Source organism: Drosophila bipectinata, chromosome XR (genome assembly GCF_030179905.1).
Source record: "Drosophila bipectinata strain 14024-0381.07 chromosome XR, DbipHiC1v2, whole genome shotgun sequence".
Classification (NCBI taxonomy): Eukaryota; Metazoa; Arthropoda; class Insecta; order Diptera; family Drosophilidae; genus Drosophila; species Drosophila bipectinata.
Window position 1 is genome coordinate 19832950 of NC_091735.1, and position 23091 is coordinate 19856040.

The window sequence follows — 23091 nt, forward strand, 5'->3', positions numbered from 1 at the left end:
AGTAACTTGTTTGGTTTTCGGAATTCCATTTGAGAATTTTTATCATATTCTGTGGCATATCGAGAAAACAAGTTGTTGCTGTGCCTTCTCTGCTGATAAGCAAGTATTTCTTTTTAGAAACTAATTCTTCTGGCAAACAGTTTTGTTTCTAGATTTACAACAGACCCCGTCCTCGTGAGGTGGAGACACATACATACCATATTTGTGCATAATTTATAGAAACTTAAATTTATTTTTCACGCATTACAATTGTTTGTCTTGCAGAGACGCATGATTTCATTCCGAAAAATAAGAATTCATATTTTACTTGTTTTTATTTTTATTTTCAATTTGTTTTACACACATCTAAATATATATATGTATATTCTGTACTACTATATATATAATATATATCAAGTTATAGTTATAAGGCTACAATATCGGCGCAATACATTTCCAAAAAATTTTCAACTTCATACAATCTTTTTATCAAAATATCGTTCTACTGACCGACCAAAAAAAAAAAGATGTAAAAGATATACACAAACTTGACTTTAAGTACAATAAATAGATGCTTAAAGTTTAATATTATATTTTGTGTATATAGTTTACTAGTTTATTTTTTCTTTTTTTTTTTTTATCAAGTGGCAACTTTTTCAGTTTAATTTTTGGATTTACTTTCAAGCCCAAAAATATGCCACAGAATTTTCATTGTATTGCTTATCGGTTGGGTTTCTAGTTGCAGTTGTTTCGTTTACACAATTTACCTTAAAAATAAGTCTTAAATATATATTTATGTATATATCTGGCATTTTGAATATAGAGGGATTTTAAGTTCGTTTCTTGGGATATCTGTTGAATTTTTTGTATTCAGTTCATAGTTGGTACACACTCTTTCCAAAAACCACTTACAATTTGGTCTTTTTTTTTTATAAATTGTTTATATATATATATTTCTTTTTCATTATGTATATAGGTAGTATATATTTTTTGTTGTTACTAAAGGTACTGTTTTTAAAGCCGATCAATATTTATTTTGTTTTTATATTAAGTTTTTATTACTAAATTATAAACTATCTTTGAACTATCACATACAAGTTCACCAATAAACAAAATAGAGAACATCAAAAAATAGAGAACAAAAAATTTAAAAGCACATATTAACTTAAAATTGAATAATTAATATTACTTTTTAGTTATGATGTGGAGTGTGTGGGTGTGTTTTTGTCGTCGTCTGTGATTTAATTAATGTCTCTCCAAATCTTAAGGCTTAAACTTAATGAATAAAGAGCAAAAAAAAAAATGATTTAACTAAATTGAGTTTTTAATACATTTTCGTGGCCCACTTTTCATTTTTTTTGTGTGTGTGTGTGTCTCGTAGATAGATTTCCCCATCAAAGTCGTAGTATCCTTTACAGTTTGACATCCTGCTGCTGCTGTGTTGTCGTTCCAGCTCCAGGTCCTGCCTGATCCTGGGTGGGCAACTGGGCAGCATCCGCCGTCCGACGCCGGGAATGGATGTACTCCACCAGGTACTCGATGCCCCAGGCGAAGGCACACATCATAATGCACACACTTTGGGTGTGTATGCAAATCGGATAGCTATCGGTCACATCCCGAATGAGACCTGCAGTAGATAGATGATGGACAATCCCAGTTAATAATAAGCCAAATTATTGTTTTCTAGGCCATATGCACCTCTCTTGAGGATTTCAAAAACACAAAAGATTCCCAATTTTTTAATTTTGAGATTCGACTTTCAGCGACTGAATGACAAATTAATTTTATTTTTTCTTTCGATTTCTCTGTCTTTTCAAATATGTCAGCACCGGTAACTACTGATGTCAGGTTCAATTGAATTAATTAGTTCTCTAGGAAAAACTACTGGTTTTTCATATTTCATTGAAGGAAAAGTTAAAAGTCAACAGGTTTTCTTTAAGGGGTTTTCAGGAGAAAAGTATGAAATACTAGGCTTATAAGAATAAGGTCTTTAGGAAATCTAGGTCTTTAATATTCATTGAGCTTTAAAAATAGGATACAAATTTTAATAATTACCAATCAATGGTCCAAAAGAGATCACAAACAGGGCCTTGCCCACCAAATGCCAGCCAAAGGCTGATGGCAGCTTTTCCAAGGAACAATACTCCGAGACAGTCAGGGTGAAGTTGCTCAACGCCGATCCTCTAAAGAAACCACAAATTGAGAGCCAAACCATCAATTGAGTCCATTCCGTTTGCTCAGCCATAACTAAAAGTTCGTAACCAAAAAAATATTAGGTTTAGAGTAGATAAAATTATTTCCTTTTTGGAAACTATAACAAAAAGTAACATTTTTTTTTTACGTATTTAAAATTAAAATATAATGAATTACATTTCTACCAACATTTAACCTTAAGAACTTATAAGGCAGTACATTTATTTGAATTTTTGGCTTGTTATTAATAGGCTTTGTTTTCTTAGTAACTAATTTTAAAGATTGTTATTTATTTTCGCTTAAGTCTTTTTTCTTAATTTTTAAATCATTAAATCATTCCGCTTCAAAATCCAGACAAAATATTTTTGTTCCATTTTTTTTGTCAATTTTTTCTGATTAACTACTTAAAAATGGTAGAGGAGTCAATATCTTCTCCAATTTTGATCAAATTATTACGCGAATTAAAATCATAATCTGAAATGTTTTTTACGTTTCTTTCGTGATAGAAAGAAATAGAACCCCTTGAAATTGAGCCCTTTCCCCACCGGACCTACAACGATGTCCATATCTTCTTTGATTCTGATCCGATTCTTACGGAAAATATCGCAAACGATTTCTAGATTAAATTATCATCCTTCAGCTTCAAAATCTGTCGAAAAAAGTTATTTGTAATATTTTTTGGAAAATTTTCTTGATGTTCTTCTTCAAAAATGGGCAGAAGGACAGTATGGCCTAGAGCGAAGGCTATATATTTGCCAAAAGTCATCAGATTCTTATGCGGATTACCTTTAAATACGATTAATATATTTATTTCCCACCATTCTGCATAAAAATCCAAATTTTAAATTTTTTTCTCATATATCTCCGAGAACATCTTCAAAAATAACCCACGACGATGGGTATATTTTTGCTATATCAGAAATTTAAATATTTTTTCGTTTAAGAGTTTTCTATGAATTTTCGCAAAAATATCAAAGATCATTTGGTAGTAAACATATATAAAAGTTTTCTAAAGGCATCACTTTACAAGAAATCTCCAAACTGAAACCAAATTCCAAGCGATGTCAGGTAAGAACTCAATTAGATCCCTACATATACCATATACTTTATATATTTCAACTTTTCTTGAACTCACTTGATCGTGTCAGGGCCACAAAAATGATGGAGACAAGGAAGATGGTGCGCTTCTTGATGGTGGTGCGATCGAAGATGGGCGGCAGGACGATACGGGCGGCAATGTCCGTGATGGCGGTGATGGAGAGGCAGAAGGCTACGTCGGCCTTCTCGTAGCCGAGATTGGCGAAGAAGAAGGGCGTGACCATCTTGAAGTTCATCTCCGCCACGTAGAAGATGGAGAGGCCGAAGAGGAGGTTCAGGAACATCTTGTCCTTGAGCATGTCGATGTCCAGCAGATCGGCGAATCTCTTCCAGAAACCGGCTTTCTTCTGCTTCTTCTTGGCCTCGGCCTCGTCGAGGGCGGCGGCTGCCTCGGCCTGCTTGTCCAGCTCCGTGGGCTTCATCTTGATGAAGCTGTCGCGATGTCCGCCAAGGACGATGCTGCCGGTGGCGGTGCCGACACGGCGCAGTTCCCGATCGTTCTGCTCGAACTCGACGTCGCCGGTGTTGAGGTGGACCTGGAGGATCGAGCCGGTGAAGTCCATGTAGGAGAGGTTCGAGGTGACAGAGGCCTTGCGGCAGCGCAGCTGTGTGGCATTGATCTCCGCCTGGGAGGGATACCCGCCGGACTCGCCGCCAGCGGCGGACTGGACTCCAGCCAGAGACATGATCCGCGGGAAGGTCGGCCTCTTGGGCAGACCCAGCCGGGAGCCGTTCATCGTGTTCATGGCCATTTCGGAGTAGTTCTTCCGGATCGAGTGCTGGTGTGGATTGTGCTTATGGAACAGCAGGGTGTTCATCTCGGGCAGGGCATCCTCTTCGTTTCCATCCTCCTTGATCACCTTGAACTCCGGAGCAGCGACCGCCGACTGTGCACCTCCTCCTGCCCCTCCCCCGATCGTCAGCTGGGGCTGGGGCGTGGGCAGGGCCGAGATGCACATCAGTTCCTCGTCGTCGAACTCCTCCTTCATGTGCCACTTCACCGGCTGCAGCAGAACCGATCCCACCGTGGCATTCAGCGCAATGCCGGCCAGGAGCAGTACTGCCCCCCGGAAGTCGTACGCCTCCAGCAGGATCCTCACCAGCTGCGGCATAATGAGCATCCCCATGGCCGTCCCAGCCATCGACAGGCCCACCGCCTGGCCGCGTTTGTGCTTGAAGTAGTGGTTCAGCGCCACAAAGGCCGCCGACGTGGACAGACCCACTCCGATGCCGTTGATCACCGAGTAGGTGCTCAGGATATGGGCCATACTCGTCGCCGGCGAGGTCAGGGCCAGGCCCAGGCCGCACAGCAGTGACCCCGCAATGGCCACCTTCCGGTAGGAGAACTCCTTTAGCAGAGGCCCCACAAACAGGCCCGAGAAGTTCATGCACACGTCCAGGGCACTGATGATGATGGCCGCTCCCGTGGTTCCCACCTGCAGCTCCTTGAGGGTGTCTCCGAAGAGCAGACCAAATGAAGGCTCTATGGATCGGGTGGCCAGCTGGAATAGGGAAAGGTATGTATTATAATCAAGTGGGTGAGTTTTTTTTCTAGAAATGTTTAGTGATAGATTAGTAGAGTTACTAGGGAATTGGAATTTTTTTGTATTCTGAGATGATAATTTTAAAACATTTAATCATCCTTAAAATATTCTGAAAAGTTACTCTCTTATTATTACATTATTTTATTATCAATTTAGTGCAATTTTAAGAATAATTTTAAAATTACAAGCAGGAGGACTCATACTTTTAATATTTTGGGATATTACTACATATATGATATATGGATATGATATTATATGAAAGTAAGTGCTTTCTAAGGTCTAAACTACAACATTATTTAAAATACTTTATACTTTTTATTTTTCAGATCAAGATACAAGATATTTTATCTAGAATATCTATAGAATTGTTTGAAAACATCAAGGAATCACGGTCTAAGGTTCGGACCTTTGAAAAATATATATTTTTAAACTTTATTTTAATCTTTTATTTTTTCTGGGAAAGGATCTGCATTGAACCTCGAATTGTATCTGGAATTGGATCTAAAAACCCTACCAATGATTGCGAAACAAAAACCAAATTAAAAACTGCATTCCTATAGGAGGTAATTCCAACCATAAACCATAGACCCATAAATCATAAACGCCTACCATTTTACGACTTTTATTCAATCTTATTTATTTTTCGTACATTTTTATGTGGGCCAATTTGTCCGGGTCTAATCTGGAGGCGTAATCCGTGTGATTTACCAACCCGGAGCGGGAGAGAGTTCGTGCTTATACCTTATCTGGAGGGGAATACTACAATTCTCCTTGAGGAAACGACGAAGGAGACTTCAGATGACTGACACAATAACGTCACTACTTGGATAACCGTATCGCCAAAGTGGGCTTATCTTTCGGGGAGAGGGCCCTTCAAAAAAAAAATGGGTAAGTCAGAACCGCCATATAACTCCCCTATCAATGCACTTCAAATAGACCTCCCTGGAGCCCCCCAGATCCTACAGAATCCCCTTAGTTTATGCTTATCATTGATTGTGCAATATTTTATATATATATATATATATATATATAATGGGTATATATATGTTTTTTTTTTCTGTATGACCGTCATCGTCTTGTCAATGGATGGCGACGTCAGTTCCAGTTCCAGTTCCATTATCTCTTCATTCATGATGATCAGTTTGATTGATGGATTTTTCCAAGCGACTTCTGTCCACCGGCTGGCTGGCCTCCCATATCTTTATATTTTGGCTGATTCCTGTCATGACTCGAAATTCGAGTGTTTCCAATTTGTATTCATAAAGTGGCCCGATCCCCGAAAACTTGTCTAGGAATTTGTTATTAGATGATAACGATGGGTTGTTGGGCATTTGAATTTCGCCATTCCGGTGGGTGTCAGTTGTTGTCCGTAAGACAATTAGGGAATTTTGGGCTATATATATGGCTTTGCTTAAAAAATCTACTGACTTTGATTTATTTTTCTATTTAACAGAGACAACAGTGGAGGCCTGTAGGTCTTTCCAGCCCTTTGTTAGAGATGTCTTAGTTTTAAAAGCTATTGATTTATATAGACATGAGTAGGTATCTCTTGGATCTCTTGTCAGAGTGTCAAATTCCAACTTGCAAACTTTGCAAATACCCTCCACCTTTTCATTCCCTTCACTTCTTATATAAAAACACAAAATTTTAAAGGTCATTCACATATTAAAACAATTCAATGACTTTCTTATCACCCATTTCCGAGGGACATCCCTAAATGGCTCTTCAAAAAATCTCTTCGAATTGGAAACTTTCAATGAAATTATTCTCTGTTTCCACACGGCTACTTAAAGTGTTTTATTTGTTTCACAATACAACTGGTATTGGACTGCGATTATTATTGATTGTAGGTATATATTGGAGGCTTATTGATTTTTTGTTTTTTTGTGGTTCGAGTTTATATTGCATTTGATAGACGAGTCTTTATTTTTTTTTGTATTTTGGAGGCGTTTTATAGACTGGCATTTCATTCAAAGCCTTTAATTGCCTGATAATTGAGTTATCAGAAATCATAATTGAAGAAACGTCGAAGAACCACGCGCTCGCAAAGTGCTTAGAAATTATTCTCCCCCAAATCGGTATCGGTTTGTGGAAGTTTATAAAATAGTAGTACGGACAGCGGTTTGGGGGTAATTGTTGGACTATAATTGAGTTTAAATTGGCCACACTTTGATTTCGTGAAAGAAAATGACTGGTAATTGATCGAAAAGGAGGATATACAATTCGCAGAAAACGTTTTCTCTTGAACCTTGAAAGATTATTAATTCATAAGTAATTTTAATTTATCCTACAATGCACTAGCGCTCGATCTATTATCAGGAAATATCATTCAACGGGGCATATGTTTTTTCCTTTTTTGTTTCCAGCAGCGTCATATTTTCATTTTCAATTTGCACATTTCAGTTTTCGGTTGTAATTTGTAAATAATATATAATAATATATATAAGCTATATATATAGAGAGAGGCATGTTTATTTGGTTCGACATTTTTAGCGAAAAACAGCAAAAGTCAAACAATAAACACAACCTGGCAGTGGGATTCTCGTTTCGAGCCCGCGACACTCTGTATCGGCTTATTGATCTTATTGATTTATGTTTTTTAGACCCGAATCTACGTTCATCGTCCAGTTTAGATGCGAAATTTGCACAATTAGATGCTAACTTATTTTTAAACATATCGTGCAATATTTTCGAATCCAATTTACACAGCTCTCACTCTGGCTGGCCCGATGGCTGCGTGAAATTAACGTGACACTTGAGTGTTCGCAACGAAAGTTGCTTTGTTTATAAATCTATATATATACCTATATTCTATATATAATATAGATGTATGTAACCCGGTTCTATCTGTATTACTTAACGACCCTTTACACTTATTTGAGCACGTTGTCATTGCGATTCTATGGAACTTTTTCTATGGAAGTTTACTCTCTAGTTTGCTCTGATTTATGGTTTGTTTTAGGTTTTTAGCTTTTTTGTTGGTTTTTGTTGCCTAAGGTTGTAAATTATAAGGAATGTTCAGAAGCCTAAACTTTAGATATTAAAAATATATTAATTTTACAACAAAGTTACCTAACTTGGCTTACTGAAAACTTTGAAGAAAAAACTATAGTTATAGTCTTTAGAATCTTACATATTCTAAGGGTCTACCCTTTATTAGTTTTATTTAAAAAAACTATTTATAGATCTTAGCTAATAATAAATAAAAATCGTTGATATTTCCACCTGTTCTCGTATCTAGAAACCACTAGATATTGGTAACACTTGGCGGCGCGTGTTCTCCACTCTTTTGAAATTAACTTTTGGCGTGTTATCAACTTTCAAGTCCAAAGTTCATGACGTCTTCTTTCGCGTCTAACCCCTCCAGAGATATATCTATATATAGGGTCCTCAGTGTCCCCAATCCCCCAAAGACAGACGTCACCTATTGTCATGACCATTTGATGTCCACCACCCCTCCCAGCCCATTCCTCCTCTACGGACCAGCAGGAAACCACCATCGTAAATCAAGTCCATTCATCCTATCGATTTCCCATTAAGTTTTGCGTGGCATTTTTTATATTTCATCACTGTTCTGTCTCTTCGGTGTGCCCTTCATAACTTCATAAGTGAACTTTATAAATTAAAATGCTGTCTCCTGATAAGAATTATATGGGAAAGTTTCCGGAAACCTTTAAAAGTTTTCGAGTCATTATTTTGATGTAACAATTACGGGTAATTGTCTGAGGAAATTGTTTAATTTGTGTAGTGGGTTCAGGGAGTAGAGCTTAAAGTGAATTATAATTATACTATTATTCATTTAATATTTTTTTTGATTATTTTAAAATCAGTTTAAAAGGCTTAGCTATACTATTGTAAACTCAAAGCCCTTTGAAAGATGTTTAATATTTTATATATCTTTTATTAATGAAACAAAGTTCAATGTTTTGTTCTCCTTTTTTTTTATTATCAGTCACTGGCACCTTGACTTAATTAAAATTTAATTTACATAATGTATGACTTTTATAAAAACGGTTTATTCCTTTTAACGAGAGGCCCTTCAACTTGAGAACTTCCAATTCTGAGTATTAATTTGCTTTAATTAACCAGAATTTTGTTTTAAAAAAAAAAGTGTAAAAAAAAGAAGACAAATAAGAAACCAGAAACCCATTGCAAGATCGTCAGTAAATAAAAATAAACACAAATGTTCAAATGAAAATTGAAATTGAATTGTTGCTGTTGCGGCAATTGAAGCAATTAACTGTGAAGTACGTTTCCTTACACCGAAAAAATAAAATTGTTCAACAAATGACGGACCAGCGAGACCGACCCGCTGCCAAACATTTCAATTAAAACAAAAAAGCCACAAAAAATGACTAAAAAGCTTCAAAAGCAAAAAACTTGAGGTTGTCTTCTCGACAATTGCCATAAAAAACCAAACAAAAGCCCGTTGTTCCAAAGCCAAACTCGAGTTTCAATTGAACCGTAACCAAATAATACAACAAAGTAATTATACAAAAAAGGAAAATAAAAAAAAATAGCTATAGAAAATAGTATATGATGATATTTGTGGGGTTTTAAGTTTTTTTGTAAGAGGGTCTAGTATTGAAGATATAAGTTGTTGGATAAGAAAAGCTTGAAGGTTTTTTTTTGGTGTTTCTTGACCTTATTTTACTTTTTAGATGTTTTTATTATTATACCTAAAATATTCAAAGAATTTATTCGTATTTTCATTTCAACTACACCTATTTTTTTCTTGTTATTAAATTATAAATTATTCCTATATTTCTTTACAATCTAAAGCATTAAACAATAAAATCAAAAACAGATGTTCTGAATAATATTCGCCAGTGAACACCCCTGCCATTATTAATTAATATAAATCTAAAACAAAACCTAAAAACTCCAATATATATCAGCTTTAAATTACAACTGAAATAAGCTAACTTTTGCTGTTTCTTTATTTATATTTATTTTTGTGTTTTATTCCCAAATACTTAAGCTTTCATTATAAAGCTAAGAAAAATAAAAAATATAAATAGAAACGAGCCATAGAGAATATTTAAAATAAAAATTTCTATATTCAATTGAATTTAATATTGTGCATTCCATGTTAAACTATTAAACTAAAACTTATTTAAGTTATTTTTTTTATTTTATTAATGCTACTATTTCTCTTAAATTTTCAAAGAAACTTAAAGCCCTTTTGTAGAAACTTAGCTTTACAATTTATTTACAAGTTTTCCTTTTATTAATTTATTAGATCGAATTCCTCTTTAGCCAGTAACCACTGTTAATTGGAAAACAAAACGGAGCAGCAGCGGATGGGGGCGTTTGCGGTGGCAGTGGTGGTGTTGGCTTTCGTATTTTGTGGATAATGTTGGGGTTGTGCTCTCATATTGTGGTTCTTGTTGTAGCTGTTGTTGTTGTGGTGCAGCACATGATCGCAATCATGTGATTTATCCCACAGATACAGTTTCATGACAAAGATACACAGATACATTGCCTTAGCAACAGATACATTTACAGTTTGAAGTGGCAGTTGCAAGCAGCTGTTTGTATTCCGCTGCAAACGAGTTTTATTTTATTACTTTTTTTTTTTTTTTGTTCAACTTGAAAAATGTTGAGGAAGCCTGCTGTGTGTGGTGGCCTGGTGTACTTGCTACAAAGTCACGTGATTGCCACACAACAGCATCAGCTGTCTATAAAAATACAGGCTACGGGCTGTGCAGGCCTTTGTTGTGGCAACAAAAAACTGGATTTGCAACATGTTGCAGGTTTTTGTTTTCTATTTTTTTTCTCTTTTAGTCATGACATTGATTGGTACTCTTGTTGGGGCTTTTTATTTTTCTTTGTTTTTGTCTATTTTCTATGTTTAATTTCCTATTTTTTTTCTATTTCTATTTTAAAAATCACGTGAGCATTTTCTGCTCTAAGAGTTTAATTAATTAGATATCTGTTTCGATTTATTATTTACTCGATCACCCGTTCAAACATCTGCAGCTTGAGGTGCGAAGTTTGCGAAAATCTGTTGCCAAGCCCAGGCATAAATTTCTGAAAAATATTCGCAGGCCAGTTAATAGACTTTAAAGTCTGGCGCGTGGGTTGTGGGTTAACACCAAGAATTTCTTTTAGCAGTTGTTAGAATTTAATTAACAAATCAGCCAACAGTGAGTGTCAGTCTTGGACTGACTGAATCGTATCAATAGGGATCTATCCGACAAATCATTCGGTTTTAGCATTCACTTGCGAATGCTCATTGAAGTGTGTTTTTTGTTTGCATCTCGTTTGCACGATTATCCAAGATCCAAGGAATATATATACATGTATACATATAGTAATTGTGTTGTATCGCCACTTACTTGGCTCTGTTCTGTATGCGCTCTATTTTAATTCTATAGTATTGTTTTTCTCGCGCCTGGTACTCGGAATTTGTCAAAGAAATTAGCTCTCATTTGCGAAAACAAAAACGACTTAAGGCCACAATTGTGCAAAGAATGGGGAAACAGAAAATCTAAACCAAACAAACGTCACAATTAACAAGAAAATAATTCTCAGGAATTTAAGAAATTAGAGAGAAAGTTTATAGGTGGTCTTGATCATTTGATATCTAATTATAATTATAAGTAACTTTACTTAAAATAGTAAATCCTTTTAAGTTTTCCTTCCTCTCGACCTCCCGTATCGAAATTCCTGAAACCCAAAACAGATCTGTTGCTGGAGGAGACTTCAACACAATTCGGAAATGTTCTAATTGGTTCGCGAAGTGCGACGACATTAATGCCGCCACTCCACAAAAGTATATACTATACACTCTTATATATCTACAAAAAATATACATATATAAATTGTATATATATACATATATGTATGAACAAACGCCCAGATATAGATTGCTCGACTTGAGTGAAGCATGCCGGATACTTTTATGACGTATTGTGAGTCGATTCGAGTCGAGTTGCTTTGAGTGTGTGAGCATGCGTTAGTCGAATGCTAAACGGTCGTGGATCGGTCAGAAGCAGGGTGATTACACCAAATAATATTGCTTCTTGTTTTTATGACTACTCTTTCAGGGGGTATAGGTTGTTTTTTAAATGGTATGTTCAAGGGAAGAAAGAGAGTCATTAGTTAGAGTCTTGTCCAGAGTCATTAGTTAGAGCCTTGTATTAAAAAAAATTAATAATATATTATAATATTATAGAGATACCGTTTCCTCTAAGTCTACCAAGTATTGTGGTATTTATATTTTTTTTTTCTATCATCCGTATTTTTTTTATTAATTATCTGTGTGTCCACCTGTTTCTTTAGAAGTAACTCTATACATTTTTAAAGTAAACACTATATTTTTCCCTTTTTCAAAGAAATCTTGGGAGGATATTGTATAAAGTTTCCAGAAAAATGAATAGGAAACCAAAACCTTCTCTAAGTCATATTCATTTAAAAAAAAATTCCTTCAGAGAAGTGTATACAAAGTTCGTTTATAAACCAAACTCGCTCTCCTTTTATGATTATTATTTTTTTTTTTGACATTCTGCAGAGTGTCTGGCCTAACACGCCTGCTTTACATGTCCAATTAATCCGCATTGTCTAATTATCAATGTGCTAAATTTAAAGCTTAATTGCCTTCGGGGGTTTTCTTCTCATGTGTGTTCCTCGCAGTATTATTGTTATTATTTTCAGTTCAATGTTTGGTAACATCTTAAGACCCACGGAAAAAGGTGTTAATCGCACCTGATAATGATAACAATAGGAAAAAAAAGCCAACAAACTTGACAAATCAATGACGATTCTTTGTGTTTTTTTTTTCGTTACTTGTATTACTTGCTTTTGTTGACTTGTTTTCTTGATTTATTTTTCTTTAATTTAATTTCTGTTTTGCGCTGTTTTGTACAAATTAAATTGGCTCACCGTCAAGGAGGTGGAACGACCAAGGGTCTTCAAATAGAAAACAAATTTAAGACATATACAAGGTATCTCAGATTTTAGATACTCTTAGATACTCTCTGAAGAAATAATGGTTTTTGATAAATATTTTGTAGTTTCTTTTCTTCAAAACTTTATAAAAAATATTTATTTAAACATCAATTAACCAAATATTTGTTTTAAACACAAGACTTTGTAGAATCTAATTTATTGTGACCCAATTCCTAAAATTTGTGGCTAATAAATGTGATTTTTAATGGAAAAGCTCGGGGGTAGCGGCTGCGGATCATAAAATACAACCATACATGACAAAATGAGACAACTAGACACCTCAACAGATATCTTCAGAGTATTATATAGTCTTCTAGAGAAAGAGCAGTAGCAGTATCAGCCACCCACCACATTAACTTTGGTTTCATGAGCAAACTGTCGCCACAAAAAAAATAAAAAAAAGCTGAATATAAATTATAGGTAAACAAAGAAAAGAAATCAGTAGAAACAAAAGCAAATAATAGGTGCTTAGAAAAAACAAAAAAAGGAGAACAAAAATCAGCAAAGATGGGGGAGAAAAAAAGACAACTGATTCAAAAGGGCAAAGTCTAAAAAAGCCAGAAGAATTCTATGATTTTATGTAGATTCTTCAATTTTTGATGAGATTGCATCAGAGAATTTTTTTATAAAATAATTAAAAGCTACAAAGGTTAGGAAATCAGGAGAAATTAGGTGATTATTCATGGCAAATATTACTCAGATTTATGAATAGTTACATTTATAAAATTTTAATAGGTCATTACTTTGATTTCAGATCTAACTAAGATATGACAAATAATATTAATATAGTTAAACATTTACAAGGATAGATACAAGAATAACTGATACAAAAGAGAAGAATTCTTAAGAATCTTGTATTTTTAAAGTGAAATTTATTTTTAAATTTTTAAACATAATAAAAAAAGCTACAAAGGTTAGGAAATCATATATATATATTAGAAGATTGTTTATGGCAATAATTGATATATTTACATTCTCTTTTTTTTTTTTTTTTTTGTAGAAAGTCTATGAGTAAACCTAACACACATTTTGTGTTCAAGTTCTAATGATTCTATCCATTAACTACTAGCCACCACTTTGTTCCGGCAAAATCCAAAAAAAGTAATCCAATATATATACAAATAATGTGTGTCGACAACCTCCACTAACCAGAAAAAAACTAATTTAAAATTCTATATGCATACACATCTAAACACATTTATCTACTTTTTTTTCCAAAATATTTGCCTCACGTGTTAGTTTTTTTTTTTTTTAAGCTTTATGTAAACACTTTGCAGTTTTAATTTAAATTCTTTATGGCCCAGATATTTGGCAATATAGCTTTTTTTTTTAGGTCTTTATCTTCGCCTTGACTTTGTAGACAGACAGACGACTAGGCATTATTTTCTTTTCTATATTTCTTGCTGATAAGATTTTTCAAAGAACAAATACCCGGATTAAAGTTTTTTATAAAAAAGGGTTCATAATCAGATTTCTATTTTCAAACTCAACCTTTGGGTCAATATAGAGTTATAAAATTTTACATTATTGATTAAAAATTTTTCCATTATATATTTTATATATTTTTCTTACATTTTAAAGCGTTAAGTCATCAACGAAACTTTGTAAGAATTTTTATCTCGACAACCGCCAGTATAGTCAGTCTTCCGGCTAGATAATAAAAATGGTTCTCATCGGTCCATGGCAACAAATTATAATTCGTATATATATTATATATATTTTTTTGGTTAAGCAATAGAGAAAATGTTGTAGAAAATTTATTGTGGCATTTTGGGTTCACATTCTTTATTGGGGCTTCGTGTTGTATAAGGTTCAAGTGCTAATTTGCCTCGTTGAATGATTTAAAAAGCGATTAGACGTGCCCCGGCTTAAAGATAATGCCGAAAGGAAAACAAACAAGTTCGATTTTTTTACCTATAACTCTCCTCCATAATCGAGTGTGATTGTCGTATTACAATCAGTCCCGGCAATCGCCATTCTAACCCCCAATATGATGATAGATTTTGTTTTCCATTTTTTTTTGTTTTGTCGCTGCCTATATGATCCGTAATACCTGTGAAGATCAATTAAATTTTACGATAGTTCTAAATTTTTTCATTCTTTCTGGCAAGCAAACAACTCAAAGTACTCGAGATTTTATTAGTTTCAAAGTTTTTTGTTATTGGTCGTGTGACCAAGTGGGTCACTTTGCCAAAATATATCTTATCTATCTTGTTTCTAGGGGATAGAATTATAAGTTTTTTTTTTCTTGTTTCCTCAAGCATGAGTCAGGGCTTTTAATTGTTTGATTGGGAAGTGATTAAGGTAAAACGCGATTCTATAGATTCTGTAGATAGCTCTTAGAATAAATCAAGATACATATATACCTTCCTAGAACCTCTTACTTCCTTTGTCACACCCCAAAAGTTTCAGGCCAAATTGCCCTAGGTCTGCCACACTTTATGGCTCTATAATATATACAATCTATACGTATTGTCGGTCAAATAAAAGGCCAAATACAAAAGGCAAATATCGTGAAACACACTCGATTTGTTTTTCAAATGGCGCATTGCCGGTCTAGTGTTTTGTTTTTGTTTTGAAAAGCCAGACAACAAAACGGGCAAAAAAAAAAAAAGAAAAAAAATAGAAAAAGTGGGTGGGTATATGGGCTTTGGAAATGGTTTTTTTTTTATACAGTGGGTATATCCATAAATATTCTTGCCACAGAGAAACTCCACTGTAAAAACTTCAAAAGGAAAGCGAGTGACTGATTATTAAAAGGTGCCTAAGTTTCGGACACTAAAAAGTATACATCTACTGTTGTTAACGTGTTTTAGGGAATACATTTTTTTTTTTTTTTATAACAACGTGTATCTAAGGACGTTATCATTTTTAGACGAATATCTCCTCAATGAAAGTGAAAAGAAAGTATAATAATTTAGTGAAAAATATTTAAAATAAATCCCCAGATGAGTATAATGTATCTAGATGTAGGTCTTGATTATGTATGCACTTTCTTACATTATAAGGGCCGACATCTAGAAAATATTATATTTATGATCATCAAAGCAAAAAAAAAAAATATATCCTCAATGAAGGTATAATAAATTAGTGAAAAATATTATTTAAAATTAATCCCCAGATGAGTATAACGTATCTAGATGTAGATCAAGGTTATGTGTGAATTATTAACTTACATAAAATTGGTCTTCATCTAGAATATATTATATTTATAATCATCAAAGCTTCATCAAAAATATGTAGTTCCAACTACCACTACAGGTATTATTATTATTCCTCTAATTAGTATACGTCATATTTCTATGATTTCATTCTAAACCCATGCGGTCTGACTTATACTATAAATATAAAGTAATATCCTTTCAAAACTATAAAAGAATATTGACAAAAATCTCCTCAATAAAAGGGAAAAGAAAGTATAATAATTTGTGAAAAATGTTTTTTAAAATAAATCCCAAGATGAGTATAATGTATCTAGATGTAGATCTTGATTATGTGTGAATGATTAATTTACATAATACTGGTCAACATCTAGGATATATTATATTTATGATCATCAAAGTTTCGTCAAAAATAGTTTTAAATACAAGGTATTATTATCCCTCTAATTAGTATACGTCGGATTTAATTCTAAACTCATGCAGTCCGACTTATACTAAATAGTTGGTAATAAGTTTAAAAAACCAATATAAAATTAAAAATAAAGAAAGTTCTATCCTTTCAAAATTACAAAACAATATCTCCTCAATGAAAGTGAAAAGAAAGTATAATAATTAAGTGAAAAATATTATTTAAAATAAATCCCCAGATGAGTATAACGTATCTAGATGTAGATCAACATTATGTGTGAATTATTAATTTACATAATACTGGTCTACATCTAGGATATATTATATTTTTAATCATCAAAGTTTCATCAAAAATAGATTTAAATACAAGGTGTTATCCCTCTACTTAGTAGTACATAATAGTACAGTAGTACATTTCCAAAACATCACTGACCTACCTTAAAAACAAAAAAACATAAAATATATAAAATATAGTCTAAAATACAGTTGAGTATACTATATTTGAAAATGTGGAAGTCGTTTATATGTGAATTTAAAAATATAATTGACTACACATTTTCAAAATATTATAATTCAAAAACATCTTTAACCACTTATAAAACAAACGAAATAAAAAAAAAAAAAACCAAATTAATAATAATAAAATAAAGTTATAAATGTGAAAATGAATATACAACAAAATCCATTAAAAATAGTGTTTAAAATGTGTCCCCAGATGAGTATCTCTGTAGTTTGTAGTTTGCTTATATGTGAATTTTTACTTTATATAAGCATACGCAAATGTAGAAAATAGTTTATTTCAATATATATTAATTTTTCATACAGAAAGTATTATCTATCCATCAAATATACGTCTAGGTTAAGTGATTTTATTCAAAACCTTCAATACTTCGACTTATACTAGCTAGTGGTTGATAAAAGTACATAAAATCTAAAACAAATAAAATTAAAAGCATAAAATGTTAAAATTGTGTTTAAAATGTAACCCCAGATGAGTATACTATGTTCCAAAATGTCGAACTAGTCTACATATATGTGACTTTTTACTTCATATAGACTCGTTCACATTTTGAAAATATTATATTTCAAAAACATCATAAAAACCTTAAACCACGGAAAAAAATGTGCTTAAAATGTATCCACAGATGAATATACTATATATCTACGTTTGGAGTTCGCTTTTGTGTGCATTTTTACTTCATATAAGCGTACGCAAATGTAGAAAATAGTATATTTCAAAAAAATCACTGACCTACTACAAACAACAAAAACTATATCCATCAAGTATACGTAAAAGTTATGTGATTTTATTTATAAAAATAAAAAAAAATAAAACATAAAATAATAAAAAGTTGTGTTTCAAATGTAGGTGTGTTTCAAAATCAGAATACTATATTTCTATGTTTGGTGTTTACTTATATGTTAATTTTTTACTTCATATGAGATTCCCCAAATGTAGAAAATGGTATATTTAAAAAAAATCACAAACCTCAATAAAAATATAAAAAAAAATATATTTAATTAAAAAAAATGGATTACCTATCCAATTCCACTGATAATAACAAGATAATAAAAAGAAACAAATAAAAGTCACTAAAAACATTTAAAATAAAAACAGTGTTTAAAGTGAAAACCCAATATTAATATGCTTATTTTTTGGAGTTTGACAAAGCTTATATGTATATTAATATTTAATCTGAGCCATCTTGTTATCTAAAAAATATATATTAATTTAATAGAAAACAACAGAAAATACACTAAACAATGATATAAAGGATAAATTTTAAAACGTATTCTCCTTTGCCTGGGAATTGGTGGGCGTTTGTTTGTATTTTTTATTGAAAATAGACACCTACCAATTTTCCATTTAAAGGATAATCAAAGCCCCCAATAAATGTATTTGTAATAAAAGTACAAAGAAAACAAAAGTGTTTAAAATTATTTTCCTTTGCCTGGAACACGGTAGTCGTTTGTTTGTATTTTTATTAAAAACAGCCGACTACCCGTTTTCCATTTAAAGGATAATCAAAGCCACAAATAAGTGTTTCAACCTAAAGAGTTAAAGAAAATATTATATTTTTGATCATCAAAGCAAAACAGAATATATCCTCAATAAAAGTGTAATAAATTAGTGAAAAATATTATTTAAAATAAATCCCCAGATGAGTATAACGTATCTAGATGTAGATCAAGATTATGTGTGAATTATTAACTTACATAAAATTGGTCTTCATCTAGAATATATTATATTTATAATCATCAAAGCTTCATCAAAAATAGTTCCAACTACAACTACAGGTATTATTATTATTCCTCTAATTAGAATACATCAGTTTTCTATGATTTCATAGAAAATGAACAACAGAAAATACCAAAAGAAATGATATAAAGGATACATTTTTAAACGTATTCTCCTTTGCCTGGGAATTGGTGGGCGTTTGTTTGTATTTTTTATTGAAAATAGACACCTACCAATTTTCCATTTAAAGGATAATCAAAGCCCCCAATAAATGTATTTGTAATAAAAGTACAAAGAAAACAAAAGTGTTTAAAATTATTTTCCTTTGCCTGGAACACGGTAGTCGTTTGTTTGTATTTTTATTAAAAACAGCCGACTACCCGTTTTCCATTTAAAGGATAATCAAAGCCACAAATAAGTGTTTCAACCTAAAGAGTTAAAGAAAATATTATATTTTTAATCATCAAAGCAAAACAGAATATATCCTCAATAAAAGTGTAATAAATTAGTGAAAAATATTATTTAAAATAAATCCCCAGATGAGTATAACGTATCTAGATGTAGATCAAGATTATGTGTGAATTATTAACTTACATAAAATTGGTCTTCATCTAGAATATATTATATTTATAATCATCAAAGCTTCATCAAAAATAGTTCCAACTACAACTACAGGTATTATTATTATTCCTCTAATTAGAATACATCAGTTTTCTATGATTTCATAGAAAATGAACAACAGAAAATACCAAAAGAAATGATATAAAGGATACATTTTTAAACGTATTCTCCTTTGCCTGGGAATTGATGGGCGTTTGTTTTTATTTTTATTGAAAATAGACGTCTATCAATTTTCCATTCAAAGGATAATCAAAGTCACCAGTGAATGTAATTGTAATTAAAGTACAAAGAAAACAAAAGTGTTTAAAATTATTTTCCTTTGCCTGGAAGTCGGTAGTAGTTTGTTTGTATTTTTATTGAAAACAGGCGACTACCCATTTTCCACTTAAAGGATAATCAAAGCCACAAAGTGTTTCACAAAAAAGTCTTCAAATTAAAGTTCAAAGAGAAGAAAAGTGTTAAAATACAAAAAAAAAGTATTATCTAATTACTACAAGGGGAGTCATAGTGAAATACATATTTTTAAAAACTATTACATTATACCTTCCTTTGGCTTAATTGATAATCAAATCTTCAACAAAAAAAAAAAAATAATAATAATAATAATAATAAAAAGTGAAAAATGAAGTAAAGAAATAAATGTGCGAATAAAATAATTATGTCAATATGTATAGTGTTTTCTCATATCCAAAGTGTTTTAATGTATTTTTTAAATTCATAACTTCATTTTGTACATTGGAAAAATTCTATATATTTAAACCTATGTTAAAGAGTTAAAGTTGAGTTGAGTTCCTACATTCATTCAAAAGTGATATTTCCAAATGGGGTATTAACGTCTTGGCATTGGTATATAACTACTCTAGCTGCCCTCGCTGCCACTGGAATATTTTTGTCACAAGGTATATTCTAAAACGCACAAAGTATATATATATATATATATATATATGTGTACAAGTTGGATTCTTTTCAGGCCATCCAGATTGATATTCAGATGCTATTATCATCGTATAATGCCTCTATGTAATTGTCGATTTTCGAGACTAAAGACGAATTAGCATGACTAATTGGACTTGGGTTTGGCTTCCTCTTTTTATATCAACTAAGATAATGGTAATTTTTTGGACTATCATATAATTGCTATGATCATTGTGACATTGATTTTTAAGGTTCACCACTTCAGATAAGAGATCCTACCATCATAATATTAGTTATTAAGGTAAGTTTTAATATTTTATATATTCTAAGAGTAATTTTTGGTTCTGAATTTTTCAGATATAAACCACATGATACATATGGTCTATAGCTTGAACGGTAAGTGTTTGTTTTGGAAGATTTCCAAAAGAATTAACTTGATTACAATTTGGGGAAAATAGTGTGGCAACCAATTGGGGTTTCATTTTTTTTTTTCTGTTTGTTTGGCACAATAACAGCAAGATATAGAAATTCTATATATTACATATATTTTTTTGTGTAGAAAACTAAAAGCTATATAAAGTCAGTGAAAAATACTAAATATATGAAAACAAAAAACCTCCTAAATCATAAATCATAGCAAACAAAACAAGCCTCCTTTTTTTTTGTAGTGTGTAGTGTGTAGGCCTTTAAAGAAACAGCAAAAAAAAAAAAATGAATGTGTTGAGAGGCGCATTTTCGAGATCACGCGTCGGATGCGTGACTGACTGACAGAACGTCTATATAGAGAAGATCCGAGATCGGATCTCAGTTGGCCATGATCGGGGGTCTCCTTTTTTGTTTTTATGTAGGATTTCTCTACCTCCGGAGAACTGGGGGAGAGAGTCTTTTTCGAAGAGGAGTATGAAGTAGAAGCAGCTGTTTCCTCAAAACGGCAGGGGGTGTGCACAGTTCACACAGATACAGATACAACGATGCAGATACATTTTACAGATACAGATACTGAAAACCAAGCAAGACAAGTTGCACTAATGATTATCAGGTAGAAATGATGAGACGAGTTTCAAAATAATTATTTTTATTTAAGGATTTTAAAAATTCTCAACTATACGATTAATGTTTAAATAAAATTCTATCGTATAAGAATATTAAAATATAAAGATAAAGCCCATAATTGCAAGTACCCCAAGGGGAATTGCAAGTACCCCCGCCTCTGAATAATTTAGGCCATATTACAGAGATATAAGGGTAGATAGTCCCCCCATAAATCGTCGTGTAAACATATGTGAATGAATTTCGTCATACATCTTATCGAATCGATATTTTTTTGGAGGCCTTTATTTTGATTTTGACGGTTTTCTGGCTTGGGTTTGGGTTTTGGGGGAAACACTAACCTATCCTAAGAGAAATGGCCAAGGGAAAGGTAATAATAACCACAGAGAGCCTTTCCATTCTTATTAGCTAATTAATTGGAATCTGACATGTTTTTTTTTCTTATATTGGAATGTATGGTATGCGAGGGTTGTTTATATAGTTTTTAGTGCAGATACAAGATAATGGTAGGTAGGTAGATAGTTGGGTGGGGGGGACTTACGTTGACCAAACTAACACCAAAACAGGCAACCCATCCCCAACCGCCATCGGGGGCAACTTTTCTTGGCTGTTTGGTTGCCATTTTCCTTCACTTTTCTTTTCTTTTCTTCGCTTCTCTTTGCTCTTTTGTGTGTTTTGTTTTTATTTTGTGTTCTCCTCGAGTTTTCTTCTGGTTTGCTTTGGTTTTTCTTTTATTTTTTTTTAGACAAGGTGTTTTTTTTTTTTTTTTTTTTTTTTTTGTATTTATGGATTTATAGATATTTTGTTTTACTGCGTTGTTAATTTCTTCTCTTTGCTTATTGCGCTGTTTTTAATATGTTAATTATTTTCATAAATTTTTGTTGTTTTTTTAATTTCTTGTAAACACTTGAAAAAAATGTATTTCAAAAAAATAATAAGCCTGTTTTTGCTTATTTCTTTTATTCAAGTTTACGTTTTAGATTTTGGCGTGTTGATCGAACACGCTTTTTGATCTTTTCGCGATATATTTTTTATTGGTGGGTTTACTTTTTATTTAAGGCACTTTTTGGAGAACGCGCGCGTTGTTTTAAAATTAATTTATTTCAGTTATTTCTTTTGCTTTTGTTTTGGCCCGAGTTCGTGTTTTTTTTTTTATTCTGGTTCCAGCTGTTTTTGGATAGTCTCCTTTTTAATTTTTTATTTTTTAGTTAGTCCAAGGGGGTGGTGTGTGTGTGTGTGTTTTTGTGTTGGTTTTTGCGAAAGGGGGGCGAGCGGCTTTTGGGGCCTGCGCTGCGGTGCGGTGCGTCGCTCTCAGCGGACTTCTGCCGTTTGGTAGCGTGGTCGCCTGGCAAGCGCTATTTATTTCAAAGAGGGGGCGGCGGGCAGGCGTACACCACTGTCTCTGTCTCCTCCGTCTCCGTCTCCTTCTAAACGTCTCGGTTTTAGTTAGCCGTTTTCCGTCTCGCTTGCTCACTCAGTCGCTTCCTCGGTTCGATGAGCTACGCGCTACGCGGCTGTTCAATCGATACTGACTGCTGTCCCGTCGCCGCTGGTCTGATGCCGCCACCGCCACTGTCGCCGCCGCTGCTGCACAATGGGCACAAATGGTCAATGGGCATAGCGATAATGAACCCTAATCGTTAGTTGGGCTAGGCATAATTCGTTCATAGAGGGTTTTTGAGGTCATTATAAAGATTATACTTAATTTTATACCTTCTTTTATACCTCCTATTATACATCTTTTTCTAGCTACTCATATATGTAAATTTTTCCAAACTTTAGTATTGGCATTGAAACTATAGCACCATTTTTTACTGATTATGCTAGTTTTTAGTGATAAATGTAACACTTTTACTAATTTCATTTTCTAACCCTTCGAAATAACCGTTCAAAACTCCTAAAAATTTAAACTATTTTTAATTTATTCATT

General features: G+C 32.8%; 1 protein-coding gene across 1 annotated transcript; it reads right to left on the reverse strand.

Annotated features, from left to right (window-relative positions):
* Window positions 1-301: 301 nt before the first annotated feature.
* LOC108119411 (uncharacterized) lies at window positions 302-22695 on the reverse strand. The gene is made up of 4 exons (XM_017232593.3): window positions 21703-22695; window positions 3308-4772; window positions 2035-2226; window positions 302-1606 (listed from the first exon to the last, which is right to left on the reverse strand). The coding sequence occupies exons 1-4, from the start codon at window positions 21781-21783 to the stop codon at window positions 1392-1394; spliced, it is 1953 nt and encodes a 650-aa protein (XP_017088082.2). The 5' UTR covers window positions 21784-22695; the 3' UTR covers window positions 302-1391.
* Window positions 22696-23091: the final 396 nt, after the last annotated feature.